Source organism: Pteropus medius, unplaced genomic scaffold (genome assembly GCF_902729225.1).
Source record: "Pteropus medius unplaced genomic scaffold, Ma_sr-lr_union100, whole genome shotgun sequence".
Lineage (NCBI taxonomy): Eukaryota > Metazoa > Chordata > Mammalia > Chiroptera > Pteropodidae > Pteropus > Pteropus medius.
The window spans coordinates 17,655,199-17,666,780 of record NW_024344240.1 but is presented as its reverse complement, the minus strand read 5'-3'; the positions used below and the strand labels follow the sequence as shown (position 1 = coordinate 17,666,780).

The 11,582-nt window shown below is 34.3% G+C and overlaps 1 protein-coding gene across 1 annotated transcript; it reads left to right on the top strand.

The window, feature by feature from the left end:
- The first annotated feature begins 221 nt into the window (after window positions 1–221).
- Window positions 222–6,348, top strand: LUM (lumican). Its single transcript, XM_039869021.1, has 3 exons — window positions 222–368; window positions 2,678–3,565; window positions 5,183–6,348. Exons 2-3 carry the CDS (start codon window positions 2,701–2,703, stop codon window positions 5,335–5,337), a joined length of 1,020 nt encoding a protein of 339 aa, XP_039724955.1. The 5' UTR covers window positions 222–368; window positions 2,678–2,700; the 3' UTR covers window positions 5,338–6,348.
- Window positions 6,349–11,582: the final 5,234 nt, after the last annotated feature.

The following is an 11,582-nucleotide window of genomic DNA, read 5'->3' as shown; positions in this document are numbered from 1 at the left end:
GCAAGACTCGATTCTCGGTTGACAGCTATGGCATTCGTGCTAGTTAAACACATCCCTCTCCCATTCCATAGGGAATGCACTGGGCTGTCCTTGCTCACCACGTCCACCTGCACTTCGTTAGAGAGCAGAGCTTTCACATGCCACACCACCAGATCCCTACAATGACATAACTCCATTCAGAGACTGGCGTGACTGGGCTGGGTTTCCCCACCCCCCCACTGCGCCCCCCCACTCCCACCCCAGCTCTTGTATCACTAAGAATCTGGCAGCCAGTTCCGTCCTGACAGAGTTTACAGCATATATTGGTGGATTCTTGTCCACAGTGCATCTGCTTTAAGAATTAACGAAAGCAGAGTCAAGACAGTAAGGTAAGTGCTGTTTTAACTATAGCACTGGGGATGCTGACTGTTTGGGACAGAGTTTATTGTAACAGGAACAGAGAAAATTCCAGAGCAACTTTGCCAATTGCTATTCAACAGCATATCCATAGCTGTGAGCTTTACTTTCACAGTTTGCTTAGTATGTTCTCCATGATTTATGGATTTGAGATCAATTTTATACAACGAATGCTGTATTGCTTGGCAAAAGAAGTTATAAAAAGTTTCAGGTTTGGAATGAGAAAATATTTAAACTAGACAGTGAAAATGTATGGCAATTAAAATATTTGTTACTTTATGCTAATTAGTTATATATGTTAGTATTGTTAGAACCTAATTTTGCAGCAAAAAAGACCATTTCGATCAGTATTCAAAATATTTTGCCACACATATATTATTATAGTTTGTTATAATTTGCCATAAACATTTTATGTTGTTATAAAATGTGAGTTAAAAGACTTAGACCTTCTTATTTCTATTTTGTTAATTTAAAAGATGTTTTGAATGTAAGCCGTAATGAACATGTTTTGAAGAAATTCTGGGAAACATGATTTACTTTTTCAAAAAAGTATTTCCTTCATAACCACAGGTATTTGAAAAAAACTGGGGGAAAAGTAAATAAAGTGCACGTATGCTTCACAGTGGAGTCATTATATGCCTACAAACTCTCTTTGAATTCAGAGCCCTTGTTTTTATTCTGTCAAAAAATATGGAAGCATTTTTGCATTACTAGTCAATACTCACATTATAGTTACCAAAGTCTATTTTACTGTATACTGAATTAAAGTAAGGTAGAAGCTTATTAATGAAACAAGACAAATCTTTACAACATTAATATACTGTAACTTAAAAAGAATTTGTACTGTGTAATTGTTCTCATGGCCAAGTCCTGTCGACTCCATTAAATGACTTCATCATTATCTTAGGAAATAATTTACTAAGAATCTGGTTACGTGTTACATTACTTAGCTATCAGAATGTTTCTAACACCCTTTTTAGTGTTTTATCTGCTAAAATAAATTGCCTCATAATTCCAAGTTAAGCAAAGAATAAATGTTTTAAACTTCTCGATATTAAATATCCTACTTACCCCAAATTACCTAGATCCAAAAGTTCGCACCACACTTCTCACTATCTTATGGTGTCTATTGGAATGTGGATCTTGCTTCACATTAAGAACGTTACCAACTTCTCTTCGTCCAAAACTCTTCACCCTGCAAAAGTCCAACTCCTATGTCATATTTCCCTTGACCTAAATTACTGAACCTGTACTTCTCCAAGCAATTAAAACATACTTTATTGAATCTCACCTTAAAAACATGTTCACAAGAGAACATCACTGTTACAAATTGTTTTTAATTCTCAATTGTATTCTTTTCTACATGGCTCTTAATGACACTGTTAAATACAGACTTTCCTCAATTCTCAGCTCTCTCTCACTTCCATTCTGTAAGAATAGCAAAATCAAGTAAGTGAAGCATGCATTCTTCAATTTGTTAGTTTTTAGCAGAAAGAAAAACTGTAATTCAAAACTTAGAAAATAATATCTTTATCAGTTGAATCTCTTCCTAGGTTTAAACATTTTTAGAATTTGTGATATTTCTCTGATTAATACACTTTAGTTTACCTAAAACTTATATGCTAAATATTAATTTCAGTACACAGTTTTGTAATGTGCCTAAAAGTATAGTATATTGAATAAAAGTTGAAATAATATGCACACACACCCACAGCAAGAATTCTCTTCCCCTTCCTCAGAACCAACAATAACCAGACATTTTTAAAGGAATTTACTCCCTCCTTTCCCCTCCACCTTCTCCCCCCCCACACACAGCTTTCCTCCAGGCAAAACCACAGATTGCTCATGTTCTCAGTAAGGATCTTCTTAATGAGACATTTTAATGATGTTGAATGGTAGGGTAGAGAATACAATTTACAATTATCTTCTCATTTTCATTTTTTTTTCTGGTTTTGAAGAGTGTTCTGAAGCAGTGTTCTAAAGTGGTGGTCAGTAGGTACCACACATAAACCTCTTACAGGAAGTTATTTAAGTAACCTGGAGAGAATGACTGGAACAATTAGTCCTGGCTCACCCAGAAGGGGGCGCATGTGTATGAAATCTAACCCGATCCTTCCTTATTCTCATACTTAAATAAGAACTAAAAATACATCATAAGATGCACTAAAAAAGCATTATTAAATAATAAAATACACATTTTGTAATGAATTTAACATTACAAATCGAATATCCTTTTCCTGAAATTATACTATTTATAATTACATGTTTTCCCTCTATTTAGGATTCAAAACAATTGCCTAAAAAATGAATCTAGGCGCCTTTACTCTTCTCTTGGCACTAATCGGTGGTGCCAGCAGCCAGTACTACGATGATTACGATTTCCCCCTATCGATGTATGGGCGATCGTCACCAAACTGTGCACCAGAATGTAACTGCCCTGAAAGCTTTCCTACAGCCATGTACTGCGATGATCTGAAATTGAAAAGTGTGCCAATGGTGCCTCCTGGAATCAAGTACCTTTACCTTAGGAATAACCAGATCGACCATATTGATGAAAAGGCCTTTGAAAACGTAACTGATCTGCAGTGGCTCATTCTAGATCATAACCTTCTAGAAAATTCCAAAGTAAAAGGAAAAATTTTCTCTAAACTGAAACAACTGAAGAAGCTGCATATAAATTACAACAATCTGACAGAATCTGTGGCCCCACTTCCCAAATCTCTGGAGGACCTGCAGCTTACTCATAACAAGATCACGAAGCTCGGCTCCTTTGAGGGACTGGTAAACCTGACCTTCATCCATCTTCAACACAATCAACTGAAAGATGATGGCATTTCAGCTGCTTTTAAAGGCCTTAAGTCACTTGAGTACCTTGACTTGAGCTTCAATCAGATGACCAAACTGCCTTCTGGTCTCCCAGGATCTCTTCTAACTCTCTACTTAGACAACAACAAGATCAGCAATATCCCCGATGAGTATTTCAAGCGTTTTAAGGGACTGCAGTATCTGCGCTTATCTCATAATGAACTGGCCGATAGTGGAATACCTGGAAATTCTTTTAATGTTTCATCCCTGCTTGAGCTGGATCTCTCCTATAATAAGCTTAAAAATATACCAACTGTCCATGAAAACCTTGAAAACTATTACCTGGAGGTCAATGAACTTGAAAGTAAGTAGAAGGCTGTGCTTGTGTTTAATTGATGTATCCTCAAGTTTTTAAATGCCTAAGCTGTGCAACACAAATAGTTTCTGACTCCATTTAAAAAAATGAATTAAAATGTCAACAAAATATCAACCTAATTGAACTACATAAGAGTTCCAGCTTAGTTATTTATCCAATATCTGGCCTGTCTTTAGAATGTCCAGATTTTAAAAAAATAATAATAATAAGATAATAGACTTTAAACACTAATTTATTTAAATTTAATATTCTGGGCTAATTCTGCTGTGCTATGGCTTGATAATTCTTATTATTTGCCTCCTTCATTTATTTCTTGGCATGATCTAGCTGAGGGAGGGACAAACAAATCCAGAAGAGGCATAGCCAGCAGAGGCTTTTTTCTCCTATTTATCTCCAGAGCAGCCTGTATATTTTCATTGTCATCCCTGACAGTTTTACTTGGGACTCAACATATTATTCTGCTATGACCACTGTCCATCTCTGTTATCCCTGTGTTTGTGGTTTCACAGTGTTTTCATGAAGACTGTGAGGAAGATTAAAGAGGGAAGGAATATGATAAGGATTTGGAACGTTTTTTAAAATAGTATTACAGAGCCCCTTTTCTTATACATAACCCTTTACCCCATTTTATTTTTCTACAGTTTCTCCTTCCTTTTGCTTGCTGCCATAGTTTATTTTTCATTTATCTTATGGGTGGGAGCTTGACCTGATTCACTTGGACTATTTATGCACTCTTCCCATCTTCTGAGACATTTTTCAATTTAAGCAATACAGATTCAGGTGGGAAATTGACATTTACCAATCCCCACCTTACTCTTTAACAGAGCATGACTGAAGAGAAACCTATGATTCTTGAATAAACTTTCTAAATAAAAAATCGTGTGGGAAAAACTGATTCACAAATACAACAATTACATCTGTAAAATAATCTATTGAAACCGAGCATCTTTATGCCATGTAAGTTAGTTCTCTGGTCATGCGAGATAAGAATATTGACACTCTTACCTGAAAAATTACAGTGAACCTTGTTAATGGATACTTTGTATTTCTGCAACAGTTTCCTGTAACTCTTAGTAAGGTTAGGGTGGTCTCCTGTAGAAGACCCTGATTGCCAACTCCGAAATGCCACATGCTCCTTCTTGTATCTAAGAGAAAACTTGCTTGTTATACAATACACAGTCAAGCTATCAGAGCGGAACTCTCATAATTGTTTCCAGTACAAAACTCACTATGTGGCAGTATATGATTCAACACTATAAACATTTGTGGTTAGGAGAAAAGCTACACAGACTAGCCAAAATGCTAGTGGAATTTAAGATGTTCGAGGGCTGAAGAAATCCTGTTAGATATGGTGAGTGGAGATTTGCAGCAGGAGCAGGGCTACCTCCTTCTCTGAGATAAGAAAGGAGAGAGATACAAATGCAGAAGAATTTGGAGATATAAAGACCAGTGAAAGGAGGGCCAGTGTGGGAAAGGGGAAAGGTTGTCTATAGCAGAAATTCCAACAGCCCCTCAGTGCCAAATTGAGATTTTTTTAATGATTGTTTCAAGCTCATGTAATAAAAAACAAAACATGATTACAACTTTCCATTCTTTAATTTCCAGAGTTCGAAGTAAGGAGCTTCTGTAAGATCCTGGGACCATTATCCTACTCCAAGATCAAGCATTTGCGTTTGGATGGTAATCACATCACCCAGACTAGTCTGCCACCTGATATGTATGAATGTCTACGGGTAGCAAATGAAATCACCCTTAACTAATATCTGCTAATTTCAATTATATTGAGGTGTACCCTGGAGCAACAATCTATGATTATGTTTTGTTGTGTGTCCATTTTTTTGTCGTTGTTGCTCTTTATTACTTCCATTGATTTTAAATTCTGAGAAAAAAATGTTTTGTAAACATTTTACTACTTTTTTTAAAAGAAAAGATGAAAGGCAGGCCTATTTCATCACAAGCACAGACACAGACACACACACACACACACACACACATACAGTTAATGCTTTATTTGTAAGTTTAGTGTTTTCTACATATCTATGTCAAATGATGTGCAAAGCATTTTGGTGGTTGCATGGAAGTCAGCCAAGTTTTGTGATTCTTAAATCTTAACTTAATGTACCCAAAAGCATGGACTACATACATATGGAAGTTTACTGTCTTGAACCAAATTTTCTTAATATGTTCAACTTTGGTTAGCTGAAAAACAAGTGGTGAATTTTGAGAGCAATGATTTTGCAAAATACTAAACAAAATTCATGAAGTCACATATGTTTAAAGCAGAATTTTTAGTATTAAGAATTTATATATTTACCTAGAGAAACTTTTCTAGAATTATTTTTCACTTTAAGGCAAGTGTATATTTCTTTTTTTTATTATTTGCATGTTATGTTTAACAAGCTAAGAGCAAAATAAAACATAGCAAATAGCATCATTGTGTTTGACTTCTTTTGAAATTCATCTCTTTCATGGATAAAATACAGCCATGTGCCCTATAATGGCATTTTGGTCAATGATAGACCACATACATGAGGGTGGTCTCATAAGATTATAATGGAACTGAAAAATTTCAATCTCCTAGTGATGTCACAGCAATCATCACATTGTAGCACAATGCATTACTCATGCATTTGTGATGATGCTGTTGTAAAAAAAGACTATTGCACTACTAGTCATATAAAAGTATAACATAATTATGTATAGAATACGTGATAATGATAATGAATATGTTATTGGTTTATGTATTTACTATATTATACTTCTCATCTTTATTTCAGAGTGTAGCCTTTTTACTTATAGAAAATAAGTTTGCTGTGAAACTGTATGTTGTGTTACACCAGCAGCAGCTTCATACATCTCATGTTTACATTTCTTGATTTCATCATGTTCTCTTATGCTTGATTTAATCTTGTGTTGTTTTATAAACTTGGTACAGCCTAAGTATACAGTGTTTATATAATCTATAGTCATATACACTAATGTCCTAGGCTTTTATATTCACTCAGCACTTACTCACTGACTCTCCCAGAGCAACTTCCCATCCGGCAAGCTCCATTCAAGTGCCCTGTAAAGTGTATCATTTTTTCTTTTATACTGTAATTTTACAGTACATTTTCTATGTTCTAACACTCAAATACTTACGATTGTGTTGCAATTGCACAGCATCTTCAGTACAGTAACATGCTGTATAGGTTTGTAGTCTAGCATCAATAGCTATGTCATACAACCTAGGTGTGCAGTAAGCCATACCATGTAGGTTTGTATAAGTGTACTCCACGATTTTAGCACAATGACAAAATCACCTAACAATGCATTTCTCAGGACATATCTCCATTAAGCAGTGTATGACTGTAATAAATTAAAATTAAAATTAAAAAACAAAAACAAAAACCGATAGCCTACAATATTTTACTGATGTTAAATAGAATTTTCCACTAAATAAATTGTCTGCTTCCAGCATCGACTTGCAAGGAGTTTTTAAACACATCTTACAGATCTGTACCTGAAAGCATACAGATCCCAGTTCCAATTCATGGGTGGAGGGGTTCCCCACCACCACCAAACAATTCTCTGGACATCAAGTGAGTGTCCCAAGACCTGCTCCTTGGGTTTGATTAATTTGCTAGAGCAGCCCAAAGAACTCAGGAAATTCATTTACTCACTAGATTACCAATTTGTTATAAAAGAATATAACTCAGGAGCAGCCAGATGGAAAAAATGCAAAAGGCAAGGTATGCAGAAAGGGCATGGAGCTTCCATACCCTCTCAGAGTGTACCATTCTCCCATAATACCCACGTGTTCGCCAACCTGAAAGCTCTCTGAACCAAACCCTATCCTTCTGTGGTTTTATGGAGGCTTCATTGCGAAGGCATGGTTTGTTAAATCATTGGTCATTGGCAATTGAACTCAGTCTCCAGTCCCTACCGTCTCCCAGAGGTGGTGGTGAGGGTGGACCAAAATTTTGAACCCTCTAATCGCATGGTTGATTCTCCTGTCTACCAGACTTCTACCCTTAGGTTACTGGAAGGTTTTTCAAAAGTTGCTTCATTAACATAACAAAAGATATCTTTATCATTCTTATCACAGAAAATTCCAAGGGGTTTTGGAGCTGTGAGCCAAGAACTATGGACAAAGACCAAAATTATATGAAAAATATATTCTGGTCATCTGAATGAGCAAATATATATATATATATATATATATCTTATAAATCATAATGCAGTATTTAAATCTCACAACTTGCTTGGATATTTGCTGTTATTCCCATTTCTGAGGGTTTTACTGATTCTTATCTAATAACATTCAATTAAATAAGAAGAGTTAAGATCTCAGCAATTACTGCTTGGTTGGTTGTTAAGCAAAAATGGTGGATAACTTCCAGGAATGAAAATGTTGAATGTATATAAAAGTTTCTGAAAATAAGACTTAAAAATATTAATTTATCTCGAAGCCAATACATTTGTAACATAAAGTTAGAGTTTAGAATACAGTAATAACAGCTTTCAGCTTTCAGCTTTCTACATTATGGATACCCATGATTCTATACGATGGGAAATAATATGCACATAATTTATGAAAATAACTTCTACTTTATTAATTAAAGTAGTTAATAATAAAGCATATGTTTGGAGCCATCATGCAAGCAAAAATATACTCATTCCATATGAGTGCACATATAGTCTCAAGTGTACCTAAAACAAAGGAAGCACCTCTCCAAAGCATATGTTTTAACAGAACATTTTTAGTGAATTCCGTCTTTTAGTAAAATGGCCTATCATCTAAGGACTATCATCAATTAAGACTGAGTTGACTGGCAAATATGTAAAATGTATGTTACATTAGGTACACCGTGTATTTTTGTCATGTCATTCTACATAAAGGTAAGTTTCCTGATCTATAAAAGCATTCTCATGCCACATTTCTTTTTAATGAGACTGTAATATAGAAGACTGTAATATAAAAGAAATGAAAATAGAATGTTATAGACTTATATGAGCTTTTTCTTTATCTCACTTAAGGAAAACATTTGGTCAGCTGACAGCCTACACCTTTAAAAGCATTTGATTTATCTCTATCCAAAGTTATATGCTATTCTTAAGCCTAAAAATCAAAACTATAACTTTTAAAACAACAGTTCCCTTTGTAGTTAAGGTTGGTTGACAAGGACCAAATTCAGCACAAGATACTTTCTTGTAGAAGCATCTGAAAAAGCACTAGTTAGATCCTGTTATGGAATAGCTTCTCTTTCTAGAGGACAGACCCCATCTCTCCAGGAAAGAGCTGGAGAAGAGATGCTTCCTGCTTGCTCCTCCACTCATAGTGACAGCCCTAGTGAAAGAAGAATATATGGAGACTCCTTTATATACTCTTCCCTCAGTTCTTCCTAACTCCAGTTAGAATAGTGTTTTTTAAAAATTTCAAGTGTGTAATTAGCATACTGGAATTCTTTTCTAAATGCAGATTACCAGACACAATGTCCCAGATATGCAGACTCAGTAGTAAGTTATGCAATGTGAAATTCCACATTTTCAAAGAACATCTCTGGTGGTTCTGGTGGTCAGTGACACACATCTTTCAAAACACCAAATTAGTAAGAACACTATGATCAAGCTATTAAAATCCCAGAGTTAAAAAGTAGAAGAATCATTTTCTCTAAGGAAGCAGAATAGAAAGAGGACTGCTATTTGAAATATATGTACATAAGAATGATATTTATTCATATTGTAACTTTATTTAAGCTCTCTAACCCTTAATTTATTCATAAGTAAGCAAGGAATAAAAATGACAATTTCATAAAAATACCATGAGACACTTCTACCACCCAGTTGACTCCAGATTTGGTTTATAAATACTTCTTGCCGGGCTCTGCTCCTTTTGCTTTCAGTGACATAGCCGGTACTTTTTCAAGAGAGATAGCTTAGGATACATTTTGATTAAATTTTTAAGAAGGTACCTAAGGGAAATGGTTAACAACAGAGTGAATTTAAAACAGGAAGTTCTCTCTACTGTGTCACTAACAACATTGATTCTGATTTTGTCTCCTTCTGGATAAAAACTATATAAATGAATTAAAGCATTGAGACATATGGGTTCTTTCTTAAGATTGAGTCACTAGAGATTTAACTGTAGACACTGATTTGGGGCCTACAAATGGAAAAATGAGAAAAGTCCCGACATCTCCATTTGAAAATCGGGACTGGGTCATGCCTTCATGGGAAGGAGGACTATGATGTACTGGTGCTTTAAGGTTCATGATAAATTATCATGCTCAATAATACAAAAACAAAAATACAGATGAATAGTATACCACTAAATGAGCCAGAGGAACATTGATTTTTTAGTTAAAATTTCTCTGACTGGTAATAGCTATTTTCAGAAATACTAGTGAGGTTAAAAGGTTGATTTTACAAAGAACCATTTTTAGGTCCTTATAATCTTTTAAGTTTTGGGCTCCTTTCCCCCCACCTTTTCTATAGCTGTAATTTTATCATAATGATGACCTTAGATTTTCTTTGGTTAGATTTTGATACCATTATAAATACTTGCTTAACAGTTTACTTAAAAGAAAATGTTCATTTTATTTAAAGTGAACTCTAAAATAACTTTACTATCATAATTAAAAATTTATATAAAATAACAATAAAAGTTAATAGACATGCAGTAAATATATGAAATATTTTTAAAATATTTAGCTAGTTATATTTATTTACTCACTCATGCATTTCATAGCTTTTGTTTCCTAATAAGAAATAAGAAATTGAACAGAACACAGGCAGAGAAAAGTTGAAATTCAGGCAACATAAAATGGGTGAGGTCCCATGCATCTTTATCTCACTTCAATGACCTGAATATTCCACTTTTGCTTTGTAGTAACTCCTCTTTCACATTTTGGTTGGTCCAAAGAGTTATCACCTACATGTGTACCTTTTTCCCTTAAAATGAACCTGTTTTTCTATAAAACAGTATATTCTATGTTTTAAAAATATTCAAGAGCCTGAGCTACCTCATCCATGAATTGTGCCTAAAATAAACTCCACTCTATTCATGCTGTCACTGCTTTATTCTAAGATTTGCTTAATTTTCATCTAGATTTTTAAAGATTATCATATTTTTCCTAGCTTCATCATCCACAATGTTATTGGAGTGAGTTTTCTAATATGTAAACTTGGTTCTTTATTATTTACCTGTTTAAAACTATTCTATAATGCACCATCATTTACAGATGTGGTTTAACCTCTTCAACACAGCATACAAGGCACCTCAGAATATCAAAGGCCCTTTGTAGTCTGGTCTTTAGTTACCTCTAGAGCTTCATCTCTTAGTAGGCCTTGCTAGATTCCACCACCATGCACCATCTTAAGTCACTTGATACTGCAACCATACTTACCAATCTGCAGCTGATTTTGCTCTGTCATATATGGAAAAATCTGTCCTTTCTTCCTGGAATCTCTATTCCCCTTCTACTTGGAAACACCTACACATCTTCCAAGACTCATCTTAAGCTACTCTGTCCCTTTGCCATAAATCCTTCTGAACATTCTCAGATAGAATTAATATCTTTTATTATAAAAATAATATTCTTTATCAATTATTTATCAAAATTCTAAGCTAGAATTAACAACTCTTTCTGTTGTGCCTCCATCTGTAACTTTTTCATTAATTTATTAAACATTATTTATTGAGCTTCTACTATATTCTAGGAGTGGCTTAAGTGTTAGGGATTCATTAGTAAATAAGTCCAATAAATTTTCCCCTACCAAAATTGACATTCATAATGGATATATTGGGTAAATATTAGCGAAAGATCTGGTATATCAGACAAAACACTCTTTCTAGAAAATGCATAGTTAGCAATGAAAATGTTCACAGCATCACAACCTAATATTATAGAAAATTATAATAATTTTAAATATATTTGTAACTAATGAAATAGTATCAATATATACAAAATATATTTGTAACTAATGACATAGTACCAAAATGTGTTTAACTATAGGAGAATTC